The sequence below is a fragment of the Typopeltis vanoorti genome, chromosome 11 (assembly GCF_054136105.1).
Source record: "Typopeltis vanoorti isolate ZY-2024b chromosome 11, IOZ_Tvanoo_1.0, whole genome shotgun sequence".
NCBI lineage: Eukaryota > Metazoa > Arthropoda > Arachnida > Uropygi > Thelyphonidae > Typopeltis > Typopeltis vanoorti.
Window position 1 is genome coordinate 116,845,366 of NC_143559.1, and position 16,129 is coordinate 116,861,494.

Sequence of the window (16,129 nt, forward strand, 5' to 3'; positions counted from 1 at the left end):
ACTGGATAGTGCAGATGCATGTGATCTTTTATAGGAGATGTCTCTCTTATGCTCCTCAATACGCAGTTCAACAGATTTGTTAGTCTGTCCAAAATAAGGAATATTACAGTTGCACCATAACTTGTAAACACCTGGATATTTCAGGTTATGATGAATAGGCTTTGGATGGCTTATAAGAGAACTGACTTTAGAGAGTGTAGTGAAAAACGTCTTGATGTTTTATTTTTTAAGGACTTTAGCCAATTTATTGGACACTGAACTAATGTAAGGTATTGAGATGCTACCTTTAAAATCAGTAGTTTCCATAGTACTCTGCCTAGGAGGATCGAGAAGAATACAACATCAGAATGTTTTTCACTACACTCCCTAAAGTCTGTTCTCTTATAAGCCATCCGAAGCCTATTCATCATAACCTGAAATATCTACGATGTCAAACCTTCGGACTTAAATATCCCACCGTCAGAATTGAAAGCACTTACATCCTTAAAACATAATAAAAATATAATCATCACCAGAGCCGATAAAGGAAATACCACTGTGGTTCTTGATACCAATTCATATCACCTAAAAATGAATTTATTACTCCAAGATCGCAATACTTACGTCAAACTGGATTATGATCCTACAAAACGTCAACTCAGGAAATTAAACAAGTTACTCGATGAAACCTCCTCCTTAGATGAAGAAACAATTAAAAAACTCAAGACATACCATGCTAGATCTCCCAGAATTTATGGCTTACCTAAGCTTCACAATATTAATGTTACTCTCAGACCCGCCGTAGATTTTATTAGCAGTCCAACTTACAAGTTATCAAGATTCTTATCTAACCTTCTCTGTCCTCACATAGGCCACTCAGCCTCTTCAATCAAAAATTCCACAGAGTTTCATGCAAAAATAAAAGACATTCAACTGTTAAAGTCTGATTTGTTAATTAGCGTCGATATTGGCTCCCTCTTCATGATCATTCCCCACAAAGAAACAGTAGAATTATTAACTCAAAAATTTCCTTCTGATATAGTTGAATTATTCAAATTTGTTATTACATCCGGTTACTTCACCTGGAAAGGTCAAACTTACAAGCAAGAAGAAGGAACAGCAATGGGATCTCCTTTATCATCAAACTTAGCAAACCCATTTCTAGAACACATTGAAGAAAAAATATTCACTTTTGAACCCAAACCAAAAATTTGTTTACGATATGTCGACGTCATATTTGCAGTCTGGGATCATCCCGAACAGGAATTACAACTGTTTCTAGATAAAATAAACCTTCTTCACTCTCGCATCAACTTTACGCTAGAAAAAAATCTTCAGAGGGTATCTCCTTTCTGGATTTACACATTCAAAGAAAAGAAGATAGTTCTATTGCAAGCTTACATTTTCAGGTCACTACATTCAAAAATTCTTCCACTCATCATCCATCTCAGAAATTTGGCATCATTAAATCACTAGTTTCCAGAGCATACAAATTCTGCTCCTTTGAAGATTCTCTAAACCAAGAACTAGAAATAATCAAAAATACAGCCATACTAAATGGATATAATCTTAAAACAACTCAAAAAATCATCAGTCACCTTCCCACACATCAACCCAGACAAGAAGGTCTGGGTTGATCTGGTCTCTCCCAAGAAGTCCATCGGATTCCCATACCTTACGTCAAAGGCATCTCGAAACGTCTTAAAAAAATTATAAAGAAATACAATTTTGCGACTGCTAACAAACCTATCAACCAAATCTATAACTTGTTACCTTCTCCTAAGGGCAAACTCTCACCTCTGATGTTACCTGACAGTTATGAGATTCCATGCTCCTGCAAATTGTCTTACTTTGGTCAGCCAGGTAGGTCTGTTCAGAAACGCATCTCGGAACATCAAGACCACATTCATCTTTTCAAACCACCAAAATCTGGTCTCTTCCAACACGGAGTTGAAAATCCAAACCATAGGATCCATTGGGAGAAATTGAAACTTTTACACAGATCTTTATATAAATATGAACGTTTATATAAAGAAAGTGCTGAAGCCATACTATACAGACCAAATTTAAACCGCAACGACGTTCTTACTATTCCTAAACTATGGGAAATTTTCATACAAAATTGTGTAAAATAATCTTTATATATATATATATTTTTTTTTTTTTCAGTTATATTTAATTTACTTCAATAACACGTTACTGCATGCTTATTGAGATTGTAATCATGCGCCCTAACTGTATGTTATTCCTAGTATTGTTTGAACTACTGTATTGATGATGTCCCAAGATACTTGGGATGAAATATTTACGAATTAAATAGTCATTACTGTGGTTAGTATGTGTGTTTTTTAGTGAACAATTCACCACAGGTTTTTGTTATATAAAAATATACACCTTAATTTTTTTTGAAAATCCTACAGGTACATAATTTTGAGAAAAATCTGCATCCTTCTTGGTATCCTTTATTGTCCCTACTGCTTCTTTTCTGCAGCCTGTCTTGTTTATGCTTAATTTACTCTGTGTGTGTGTGTGTATATACATTGTCATTTCAAAAGTTGTCAGGTAAACTACTTTGCATGCAGAATGTGTTATATATGTAATCAGGAAAATTTTTACAGCTGAATTTAATAACGTTGAATGATATATTATCCACAATTTATAAATTGATGCTTTAAATAATCTTGCAATGATGCTCTATATATTGTTTTTTTTTTTGCATTATTTTTTCATAATCATCATAATTTCTTTTAAATGGTAATTACTGATTTTTTTTCCCCCCAGGAAATGCTAATTGTGCTAAAAGCTTGATTTATGATATTATGATTCTTTCCCAAACTAAATGGCATACATTTGCTGCATTAAAAGACTCTTCTTTAGGTATGTATGTTTTATTATTATTATTATGATGATGATGATTCAGGCCTCCATGAAGTCACAAGACTTATTGTGGGATGCTCATCCTAGATCTCTCGTACCACTCCTTGAGTTCATTGACCTTGCTCTCACCACTCTATCATACATTGCATTCCACAGTTCATCCACCCTCTGCCTCTGCATTCTTTCCACAGTTAATTTATCTCCTTCAAATCTTGGGGACCAAATTTGAGAACAATAGTCCAAGTGTGGCCTAATCAAGATATCTCTTTTATTAATTTCTATTAATCATCATCCCCAGATCCCTTGCCTCCCCACTTCCTCCAACAGAGTACACAGTCTCCCATCGATGTATCCCAAACTTCAAGACTTTTCATTTAGCTGCATTAAACCGATAGCCCCATTCATTTGCCCATCTGTCCAGTTTATTTAAATCCTCTTGTAGGACTACCACATCTGCACTATTACTAATAACCCTTCCAAGCTTCACATCATCTTCAAATAACTGAATATCCCCGTGCAATCTACTGGCAATGTCATTGATATAAAGGCTAAACAATACAGGTCTCAGTACTGAGCCCTGTGGGACCCCACTTGTAACCTTCTTCCTTCTTGATACTGCTTCCCCCATACACAACTCTTAGATACCTATCAGATAGCCAATCCCAAATCCAATTCAGTTGCCTGATATCTAAACCCCATAGGCTACAACTTAAATATCACCTTATCATGTGGTATCCTGTCAAATATCTTTGTAAAATCCAAAGAAAAATGGCAGAATATGCCTTTCCCTCATCAACTGCTCTTGTCACTTTATTATAAAAGGCAATCATATTATTAAAATAAGAGTGCCTCCTTAACAAATCCATGTTGACTCTCACAGATAACATTACCCTCATCTGTCCAATGCTGTAAATGATCCTTCACTAATTTCTCCGAGATCTTAACAACAACTGATGAAATACAAATTGGTCTATAGTTTGACACTTCCAGTCTGCCACCACCTTATGCATTGTCACTATCTTGCCCTCCTTCCACTCCTTAGGTACATTTCCCATGGCTAGACTTGCATTGAAAAGCCTGGTCAAGGGAGCTATTTGAAACGCACTGTCCTCTTGCACTTCTAAACCTCAAACCTGAACTATCCCTCTAGTAAAAACCTACTTCTCCAGGATGAAATACTCCAATAAAGTGTTCATTGAATAACTCCACAATGTCCTCTGCATCAGTCACTCTATTCCCATTTATATCCCACAATGTCATTCTTCTACAATCATTTCTCCTCCTACTGGCCACATAGCTTAAAAATTACCTAGGATTTTCTTTGGATCTTAGGGCCAATCCCTTCTCATATTCCAGCTTTGCCTCTTGTTTACTGATTCTTCTGCCATTAGTATATAGAAACTGCAGCATCCCTTTAGGCCCCAACCACCTTTACTTTCTGAATTGACTATCTTATTCAGGAAGTAAGATAGTCAATTCATTGGTCACTCTAACACTCACTCACCTCATGGATTCTTTCACACACATTCAATTGCATCCATTCTAATTGCTTAAGTTTTTCTGAATATGCACTTCAGCCTGCTCAGTGAATAAAGCTCTCTATGTACCTAACACTAAAGCCATTTAGATGCAGTCTGTTGGCTTTACATAAATTCTTCTTTCCATTAAACACAGGTCATAGGTCCACAAACTTTACATCATTCCTTCTATGCAACCTGTGTATTGATTTGTTTGCTATTAATACTCACTTCTCAATTTGCTTCTATCATAGTGTTGCAGGAGACCTGCACTTTTTACCTTCTCACTCTTCATTTTTGCTTCTTCCAATAATGCCTCACATCTTCCCTCATAAAGATAGATAGTTCTTTTGCGGTACCATTTTGTATCTAGATGGAATGAATAATATCATTAAGTTTTGCAGCAGGGAAACATGATTTTGTTATACTTTCATTAAGTACTTCTTTGATTATTTAGTCCCCATAATTTTCTTCTTACCGTGATTTTCCCATTTGTTGACCTGATCTTGATTTTTACCTTGGACCATCTGCTTCTTTCTCTTCTCAGTCTTGCTAATCCCTCATCACTTCTGTAACTTTTCAATTTTGTGCTTTGTCCTATGAAGGAAAATATTCAAGTGCACTATTTCCTTATTTACATCTATTTCATTCTTCTGTGATTCCACTGCAGTGTGTTTATTATTAATTCCAACATTATCGTTTTCCATTTTACTGTTGATACTATCTTCTCTACTACCATTTGCTTTGTTCTCACCATCTAACTAGCACTTACTGTTGAAACACTTAATATAAACTCATTCACCTCTTTCATGCTGTTTCCGTAAATCCTTTAATTTTTGCAATGAATATCTCTCTCTCTCTCTCTCTCTCTCTCACACACACACTGCACCATACCAAATCATGTAAATTCAAATTACCCAACAATGATATTTTTGCTGCCAATGTTCTATCACATATTGGTACCATTCTGACAATATTGTACTTGAAAAAATAAAATAATAAAAAAAATACAACATTTACTTACAAACTAAACAGTTATGTAAATCAACACTCATATAAAACAAAACTACAATGAGTTAACCTAATATTATTAACTAAAACATGAAAAAATCTGACTGATAATGCATGTTTATGCCAGCTGCATCTACTTGGTAGGCTATACCAGGTGTTCTGTGACTTGCCCATATTTGTGATGTCAATACTTATAGGATGAAGTAGTAGGATTCTGTTATGCGCTAATTATGACCTCCGATAACATCACATCAGGTGATTAACTTATATTGAGTCTGAAAGGTTACTGCCTGACAGTTAAGTACATATCCATCCTTTAAGAATAATGAATTTTGCAATCTTTTTAACTGCAAAAGCAAAATGCATTTTACTGTTATCCTTATGTTGATTAATAATTCATTAAAGCAATACAAAAATGGCTACTATATGATTAATACTACTGGTTCTTTAGCAATTTTTACCATATCTGTACCACTACCATTAATGACAGTCATAATTTGCTGGGATATACATTATTTTGCAATGTGTAAATGTAATCTAGCAGATACATAAAATAAAATTTACTATTTTCCTTATGTTAATTAGAAAAATAGTAATTCATCAAAGTAATACAAAAATGGCTATTGTATCATTAATATTACTATATCATTAATACATTAACAATGGGTGTTCTTAATGTACTTACTTACCCATATTTGTGATGTCCATAACTTATAGGATGACAGTAGTAGGATTCTGTTATGTGCTAAATATGATCTCCAATAACATCACACCAGGTAATTAACTTATATTTAGACTGAAAGGTTTCTGCCTGACAGTTAAGTGCATATCCATTCTTTAATAATAATGAATTTTGTAATCTTTTTTAACTGCAAAAGTGAAATGCATTTTACTATTTTCCATATACGAGGCACAGGCCAGAAGGGTAACTAGTGTGGTAAGAAAAGCAAAAGCAGATTATGAAAGGAAGTAGCAATGCAGGCTAAAGAGAATCCCGAACAATTTTTTTGATATGCTGCAAGTAAAAGAAAAAATGTATATGGCAAAATGATTTTAAGGAATGCCGATGATAGGGAAGTAACTGAATCATTTGAAATAGTAGAATTACTAAGTGAACACTTTGCAAGAGTATACATTCCAGGTGGTGATATTGCAGGAATGAGAGAACTGATGTCTTATACGGGATCCGAGGTGAATGAAATGGAAGTGAATAACATATTACAGAACTTTAATGTGAATAAACCTGTGGGATTGGATGTATACCAGCTTGAGTCTTATGTGAAGCAGCAAAGGAATTGTCACTGCCCTTGACCATATTGTTTAATTTAAGTCTCAGCTCTGGGGTAGTCCTCCTGAGAGGGTGGAAAAAAAAAAAAAGTTCCATTGCATAAAGGAGGCTCCAAGACTGCTGTTGCAAAAAACCGACCACTCAGCATATCAGGGGTCATTGTCAAGGTATTGGAGAAGTTCGTCGAGAGCAAAATACAGGAATGGTTAGATGAAAATGGGATACTGTATGCGGGGGGGGGGGGAACAGCATGGTTTTGTGAAGGGTAAATCATGCTTCAGTAACTTGCTCACGTTTTATAATACAATGATGGCTGAATTGGATAAGGGTAATGGGTTTACAGTGATACTGCTGGACTTTGCAAAGGCCTTTCACAGGATACCACATGGAATTTTAATCAGTAAACTGCAACACATGCAGATGGATATAGGATTGGTGAGCTGGATAGGAGGGTGGTTGATGGAGAAATATCAGAACGTAGTTTATTCAGGAGTAGAGTCCAAAAGAAGGCCTGTGACTAGTGGTGTGCTGTAGGGTTCTGTTTTTGGACCACTGCTATTTAATTTGTTCGTGAATGATATAGGAAACGATCTGAGAGTAACTGTTCAGTTATTTGCTGATGAATGCCAGGTTGGGATGAGCAATACTGAATACACGTGATGTAAAAATTTTGCAGAATGATTTGTATAGATTGGCAGACTGGGTAAAGGAGAATGGATGTCACCCCAAAAATGCATAGCTAAGATTAAGCATTTTGGGGTGAAAAGATTATCAGCAGTGTACCACATTGGTGGAACTGTACTCCAGGAAATTGATGAAGCCAGAGACTTGGGAATGTTGGTGGATAGGGAGTTGAAATTTAGAGGGCACATAGCAAAATTGGCTAAATTAGCTCATTAAATCATTTGGTTACTGAAGAATACTTCAACGAGCAGAGACAAGCAGGTTATTTTTCCTCTTTATCAAGGCTTGATAAAACCCCATCTTGACTACTGTGTGCAGATCTAGGCACGAGGGTTTGTGATGGGGAAGAGGTAGAGAGGATCCAGAGGTGAGGGACCAAGATGTTAGCTGGTCTATGGAATGAACCTTACGAAGACAGGCTGAAGATTCGTGGGCTACAGAAATTGATTGATAGGCGGAAAAGGGGTGATATGATTGAGACATTCAAATTACTAAGGGGTTTTTACAATTCAGAGGAAATTTTTCAGAACAGTCTGGTGGTGGGAGAACTAAGGGCCTTCCATAGAAACTGAGCAAGAGTGTTGAGCTAGGTTTTTTACTTGAAGAGTGGTGAATGAGTGGAATGAGTTTCCAGAGTCTGTTGTGAGTGCCATAGCTGTAAATGAGTTCAAAGCAAAATATGATAGATACTGTGCGAATGCTGAATAGTTCTTTACATGATATTTAGGGTCTCCCTCAACGAGTGTAAGGACTCCTTGGAGTTGCCTGTAATAATAATAATGTGGAAGAGAATAGTGTGTGCTAGAACTGTGCTAGAGTTATAGTATATTGCAGAGTTAATCTGTTTGGAATAAAAAGTTTGTTTTAAATTAGTGTTAATTAGTATTTTAATAAGATACATACGTAGTGTAGCACATGGCACCAATAAGAAAAAAAAACAATGGTGTTCAAATCGCTTTCTTTGTTGAATTAATTTAACTCAAGGGATTTTGTTTAATGTAACATTTGTGGAATGCATGCTTTCCTGAGAGCAGCAGGAGTTTGGTTCGAAAATGATAGCGGTAGGAAAGTGTCAGGAATGTGATGATTTGAAGTATGTCTCAGGTCGCGAGATTGATTTAATGGATGAAGCCATAATGTGATAGAACATAGTGATATCATAGAAATTTGCAATATAGTGCCAGATAGTATTGAGAACGGTGTTGAGGTTGAGAGTGAAAGTAAAAATACAGAGCGTGAGAATAGTTTGAGTGATAAAAAAAAACGAGGAGTTAGTTGCAATGAAGGATATCGCACGGTTCCGTGAAGTGATACATAGGGTGAAGCGGCAGCTGGAGCGATTACAAAATTGCTTACCGAGTGTGTCAGCTAACAGAAGGAAGCAAATGTGTGATAAGAAAAATGAGAGCATGATTGGTAGTGTAAGGAAAATGAAGGAACGAGCGTTGTACGGTGATTCACTTGTAAGAGATATAATAGATGAGAGTTCGATAAAATCGTACATGCCGGGTGTGAAAATTAAGGATGTAAGTGAGGTTATTAGAGTGCAAAAGCAGAGGATGAAAAAAGTGATAGTAGTGGCAGGAATGAATGATTTGAAAGGAGATAAATTTGCTATGAGAGAAGACTTGAAGGAATTGCTAGAGCTAGCAAAAGAAAAGAGTGAGAGAGTTAAGATAGTGAGTATGTTGCTGCGGTATGACAGAGAAGAGTTGAGAAGAAGGGCCATAATTGCAAATGACTTTATACGCAGGTTATGTATGAAGAGTGGTGTGAAGTTTGTGGACATGTGGAGTGAGTTTGATGGGCGAAAGGACTTATATACGATGGATGGATTGTATCTGAATGGATTTGGTGTGTGGAGACTGGAAAAAAGTGTTGCTGAATGAAGTGAAAGTGGATGTGCAGAATCAGAGAAACTAGAACTTTTAGGGAGGGGGGAGTGCATATGCAGACATCAGTGAGGCAGTTGAGTGTAAGAATGTGAATAATATGCCTGAGTTAGTACGAAGGACAACAAATCAGAATGGGATAGTTAGTATAGGGCATCAAATAGGGGTGGGACTAACAGGCTTCTACACATGCTAGGAGTATTAGGGACAACAAGGAAGAATTTTTGGCCTTGGTTGGCTCTTCCTGGCCACAGGTTATTGGCATTAGTGAGACATGGATGACAGAAGATGATATAACTAGTGGCATAGAATGTGAAGGGTATAATGTGTTCAGGAGGGACAGAGAGAGAAAAAATTGGGGAAGGAGTGTTATTGATGATAGCTGATGAACTGCAGCCAAGGAGAATTGAAGTTGAACTGCAGGATAGTGAAGAGAGCACATTTGAGGCTATTTGGTGTGAGATTGAGACAAGCAGGACAAAATATACAGTTTGGTGCTGCTATAAACCAGGTGATGGAATAGATGGTAGAAATAGTATGCATAGACAAATAGATGCAATGAGTGGAAGGAGGGTAATTATTATGGGGGATTTCAACTATGGTAACATTGATTGGAAGGAGGAGAGGACACATGGGAGGAAGGAATTGGATTTTATGCAGTTATTAAGGGATAATTACCTGAGACAGCATATAATGGAATATACTAGGGATTCGAGAGCGCTTGACCCGGTAATTGCATCTGAGAATTTGACTGTAATGAATATGACCACTTTACCACCAATTGGTGAGAGTGACCATAAGGTTTTGACCTGGGAGATGCCAAATGTGTGAAAATTTTCAATTAAGAAAGGGTACATGTGGAAGTACTGGGCTGGTGAGTATGACAAGCTCAGGAGATTGCTTGGTTCAGTGCCATGGCATGTAAAACTGCAAGGGCTGGAGGTTGATTATGCAAGGGAAGTGGTAAAGGAGTGTTTGAAGGAGGTAATGGCTGACTGTATATCTAGAGTCCGGATAGTAAATCAAGTAGGGGTTAAATGGATGAATAACAGCATTAAGCTTGAGCTGCAAAAAAAAGAAACAACTGTGGAGGGAGTTTAAGGAGAAAGGTGACCTGCAGGCACACAAACAGTATAAAGCACAGGACAGAAAGGTAACGAGTGTGGTAAGGTAAGCAAAAGCTGATTATGAAAGGAAATTAGCCATGCAAACTAAAGAGAATCCCAAACAGTTTTTTTGATATACTGCAAGTAAAGGAAAAAATGTATACGGCAGAATGATTTTAAGGAATGGCGATGGTAGGGAGGTAACGGATTTAGTTCATATAATGCAATTACTGAGCGAGTACTTTGCAAGAGTATATCATTCAGGTGGTAATATTGCAGGAATGAAAGATCCAACAGGTTACATGGGAATTGAGGTGAATGAAATGAAGGTGAATAGTATATTACAAAACCTTAATGTGAATATATCTGTAGGTTTGGATGGTATGCCAGCTCGGGTCTTACGTGAAGCGGCAAAAGAATTGTCAGTGCCCTTGACCATTTTGTTTAATTTGAGTTCTCGGGTCTGCGTTAGTCCCGAGGAGGTGGAAAGAAGAGGAAAATAGTTCCATTGCATAAAGGAGGCTCCAAGACTGCTGTTGCAAATTTTCGACCGATCAGTATATCAGGAGTCATTGTCAAGGTTTTGGAGAAAGTAGTCAAGAGAAGAATACGGGAATGGATAGAATGATAACGGGATACTGTATGGGGACAGCATGGTTTGGTTGAAGGGTAGATCATGCCTCACTAACTTGCTCACGTTTTATAACACAGTGACAGCTGAACTGGATAAGGGTAATGGGTTTACGGTGATTCTACTGGACCTTGCTAAGGCCGTTGACAGGATATCACATGGAATTCTAATCAGTAAATTGCAGCATATGGGGATGGATATAGGGTTGGTGAGATGGATAGGAGGGTGGTTGATGGAGAGATATCGGGAGTAGTTTATTTAAGAGTAGAGTCCAAAAGACGGCCTGTGACTAGTGGTGTACTGCAGGGGTCTGTTCTTGGACTACTGCTATTTAATTTGTTCATTAATGATATCGGAAAGGATCTGAAAGGAACTATTCATTTGTTTGCTGATGATGCTAAGTTGGGTAGAGCAATAGTGAATGCACATGATGTCAAAATTTTGCAAGATGATTTGGATAAATTGAGGGACTGGGCTAAGGAGAATGGATGTCAATTTAATGTGGCAAAGTGTAAGGTTATGCATTTTGGGGTGAAAAGATTAGCAGCAGTATACCACTTTGGTGAAACTGTACTCGAGGAGATTGACGAAGCCAGGAATTTGGGGGTGTTGGTGGATAGGGAGTTGAAGTTTATGGAGCACATTGCGAAAGTGGCTGAATCAGCTCATCAAAGCACTTAGTTACTGAAGAATACTTTGACAAGTATGTTATTGTTCCTCTGTATCGAGCCTTGATAAGACCCCATCTTGACTACTGTGCCCAGATCTGGGCGCCAGGGTTTCTTCTTGATGGGGAGGAGGTAGAGAGGATCCAGAGGCGAGTGACCAAGATGATAGCAGGTCTATGGAATGAACCTTATGAGAACAGGTTGATGATTTGTGGGTTGCAGACGTTGGTTGATAGGCGGAAGAGGGGTGACATGATTGAGACATTCAAATTACTGAAGGGTTATTATAAGATTAATTCAGAGGATATTTTTCGGAAGGTCTGGTGGTGGTGGGAGGACTAGGGGCCATCCATGGAAACTGGGCAAAAGTGTGGTTAGCAGAGGTGTTAGAACTAGGTTTTTTGCATGGAGAGTGGTAAATGAGTGGAATAAGTTGCCAGTCTGTTGTGGGTACCATGAGTGTGAGTGGGTTCAATTCAAGGTATGATAGATACTGTGTGGAAGCTGAATAGTTGTTGACATGATGTTTAGGGCCTCCCTCGATGAGTCTAAGGACTCCTTGGAGTTGCCCGTAATAATAGTCATAATAATAATATTACTGCTGGTTCTGTAGCAATTTTTACTATTACTGTACCACTACCATTACTGACATTCTTCAGTCATAATTTACCAGAATATATATTGTTTTGCAAATGTATAAATGCAATCTAGCAGATCAATAAAATTTGTTTCTTTAAAGATACTTCTGAAATTATCCTAAAGTTCTTTTAGTACTTTTCATAGTTTAGAATGCTTGCACTTCTTCATATTTCAGTAGTGGACAGTTAATTGAAGCTCGACAAAAGTGAAAATTAAAATCGTAACCAGTTCCCAAAAAAGTGCAACTCAACCTATTTTTTATTTGAAAAATTTAGGATTAGCTACATTTATGATAATCATTCTTAAACAATTTTTTTCTGCATTTAAGCAAAAAGCACTTAAAAAGCTTTGGAATCATATTTCAGAAAAGGATAAGTATTATTATTTGATGTCACTTAGGCAAATAATATTGGAAATCATCTTTTCTCTTTTTTGCACTTTTAGTAGAAAAATGAATAACATGGTGATAATTTCTGGATAAGTATACAAGTATTATGTTGTTGCTCTTTTCATATTTTTTAAATGTCCATCTCACATTGTTGAGCACAGTTTTGTTAATACATTGACTGCTCTTAGCCTAATGTATAAACTTGCCACCAATGCCATGAGGTTGTTAGTATTTTCTCTTCAAAAATATTTAATTATTGATAGATGTTTCACTTGTGTAACTACGATTTGTTTTTAGTAAAAAGTTTTCTTGTGTGATGATATTATTGGTTGAAAGATTTTAGTCCCACATGGATAGGGAGCATGTGACTGGTGTACTAATTCAGTATGAAAAATATGATACGAGATAACTCATAGTTTGCGTCCTGATATAGATGACTAGTTATGAGTTATCTCGTAGTTGGCTGTCAAACATGTCAATGAGAATAAATGATGCCTACAGAAAGATGAAATGATTGATGGTTAGGGAGACGAAAAGAAAAACTTCCCATAACTGTATTTCAGTATTAGTATTACTTAAGCTTGCATGGAGTCCAAAGACTCATTGTGGAAAAACACTCACAGATCACAACTATCATAACTTGCCTTGAATGCATTCATTGTTGGAGCACTCACCATCCACTCTAGCGATGTATTCTACTCATTCACCACCCACCTAGCAAAAAAAAAAAATCTTTTCACTTCCTTACTCACATGACTTTTTTACATTTTCCAGGGATGACCTCTAGTTCTCACATTACACATTGTCCTATGCAACAATAAGCCTGTATTTATTTGACAACCTTCTCTCACCAACTTATGCATCTTAATCATATCATCCCTTCTCCTCAAATCTGCCAAGCACTGAAGACCACATTTTCTCAATCTGTCCTCATATTTCAACTCCTGAGACAGTCTTAGTTTGCCTGTGCACTCTGTTCAGTGTTGCCTAATCACTGATATAACCAGGTGACTAGATCTGTGCACAGAAATCCATGGAGCCACTAATATGGCTCCATGGATTTCTGTTATGACGAATGCACCAAGTTTGAAAATAAAATAACTGCATGCGCTATCTTTACCTTCTTGTAGCCAATCGGATGGTAAAACCAGTAGCCAATCAAATGTTTTATAAAAGATTTCATTCTTATTATATTTTGATAGTTAAAAAATGTTTTTCTTATGTAAGATAAATTAACACAGTTGATTGTGTGCAAATATTTCATGTTTAGATCATGAAATATTTGATTAAAAATGATAACCTTTAGGGGTTGATTGTCCTCTCATACTTTTTGATTATTGGAATTTTTACACAAGCTGTATTAATAAGTTTTTGTGTGAAATACAGTTTTTTTTTTTTTTTCTTTTGCTCGACGATGCGAGCCCTTTGTTAAAATTTCCATAGCTCACCACTGCTTAGGACAGTGCTATATTACAATTGGGCACCTACTTTGAAGGTATTGGAAAAATAAGATATATATATAGATGTACTACAGTATTGAATTAGATTCTGCCAATTTTAATTTTGGGGTTTATAATTACAGGTTTATTTTGCTAATTATGAGGAAAGAACGATTAATTGTCTTTAAATAATAGATTGTCTACTACATATGTTGTATATACTACATATATGTGTAAGGTTAATATTGAACTAAATCATCATCATCATCATGCGTATCAAGGATTTAGGCCTAGCATGGCCTGTTCCCGCCTTAGAAGTCATCGTTTAAGAAGACGTCCTGGTTTTCTTTTTCCTAATGGCTTGTACTTTAAGGCTTGTTTTAGTAATCTTTCTGTTTTTCATTCAATTTTATTGAACTAAATGAATGCATTAATTTGATTAAAAATTTATTTATTGAAAATGATGACTGCAATTTAATTTAAATACATATATAACATGAAGAAAATTTGCTTGTTTTTCAATGAAAAACTTGCATGTTTTGGGGCACACTTGAAGTGCGTGAAATTTACTATTTTCAATTAAGCAGCATAACTATAACACATAATAGCAGCTCAATTTTCTCACTTCATGACTGATATAAAAACTGGAAGTGTAATGTGTAATGGAGTATGTGTGAAGTGAAAAGAATACTATAATACTACTGTGAAAGAAATTAGATTTTTGGAACTTGTAAACAAATATTTATAAAGTCTTTCATATAGAAAGAGAGACATATAAAAGTTATCTGTTATTTTGTTATGACGATGAAGACAGAACACGATAGTTGGTGTGGGGATTAGGGGGAAGGTACGGCAGGTTCATTTTATAACTACTACAAAAAAATTAACAGTGTTTCATATAGAAAGAAAAATAAAGTTCTGAACCTTAAAGGAGATAAAAAAGAGGGAAGAAAGTGAAGTTGATTGGCTTACTGTATGGCTTTTGGAGAAAATGGACAGCTAAATTTGCAAGTGTTTTTGCGATTCTTTAAAAGTGAATGCTATATCGAATTAAGGATTTCAGATTCAGGAGTTTTATTTCCAACTCTCTGGAAATAAAATTCTTTAATAAATTCATTGGTGACCACCTGTGATCAAATAACTTGACAGTGAATGAGATGATGTTTTAAAATGACAAAAAGTGTAAATTATGCAAAAAAAGAAAAAAGGTATTCTGAATTTATTTAGAACGAAGCAGAAAATTCACTCACCACTTGTCATCATAACTTGCCTGTGGCGAGTGGATTTCTGAAGCCATGTTCCTAATTTAGCATTACCAACAAACAAATGAATAGCTCCTTTCATCATGAACAAGTTAAACAACAATGTTCCCAGAACAGAGCCCTGTGGTATCCCACTTGCAACCTTCCTTTTTTCAGGATACTACACTCCCATACACAACTTACATTTGTTTTTGTTTGTATTGTGAAATATTAGCTTCTTAAAATTAATATAGAATGCTTACATCAGACAAATATGCATACAAAGAGAACTGTTGTTTGATCATATTTGGTTAATCATCATCATCCAATTCCTGACATGTACCCTCAAGGGGTGTACAGGATATGATAGTACTACATGAAAAATTTACATCATTACTAACTTCCTATCTACAATTTTCCTCCAAATCAGTCTGTTACTTGTCAAGACTCCAATATTATCATTATCAGATCTTATATTTCTATCGTCTAAGGCACATTGTACTGTATCAATCCACCTATATCTTGGTCATCCTCTGGGTCGTTTTCCTGCCAACCTGGCAGAGAACACTTGTTTTGCTAATCTTTCTTCGCCCATTCTGTTTAAGTGACCATACCACCTGAGAGTAGCTCTGCTAATGCAATCCTGGGTGCTGACAGTGTCAAGTTCTTTCCTAATATTCTTGTTTTTAATATGATATTGCCATTGATGATATCTGTTCATGCCTCTAATCTTTCTCAGGACTCTCATATCTGCGGTCTCTAGTCTTTG

At 36.2% G+C, this 16,129-nt stretch overlaps 1 protein-coding gene across 1 annotated transcript in view; it reads left to right on the top strand.

Annotated features, from left to right (window-relative positions):
- Positions 1-16,129, top strand: part of LOC150101976 (uncharacterized) — a 283,338-nt gene that overhangs the window by 63,073 nt on the left and 204,136 nt on the right. Inside the window, exon 5 of the mRNA XM_090400543.1 lies at positions 2,761-2,856. Within this exon, the coding sequence (XP_090256669.1) occupies positions 2,761-2,856 (96 nt within the window). The remainder of the gene's footprint in view (positions 1-2,760; positions 2,857-16,129) is intronic.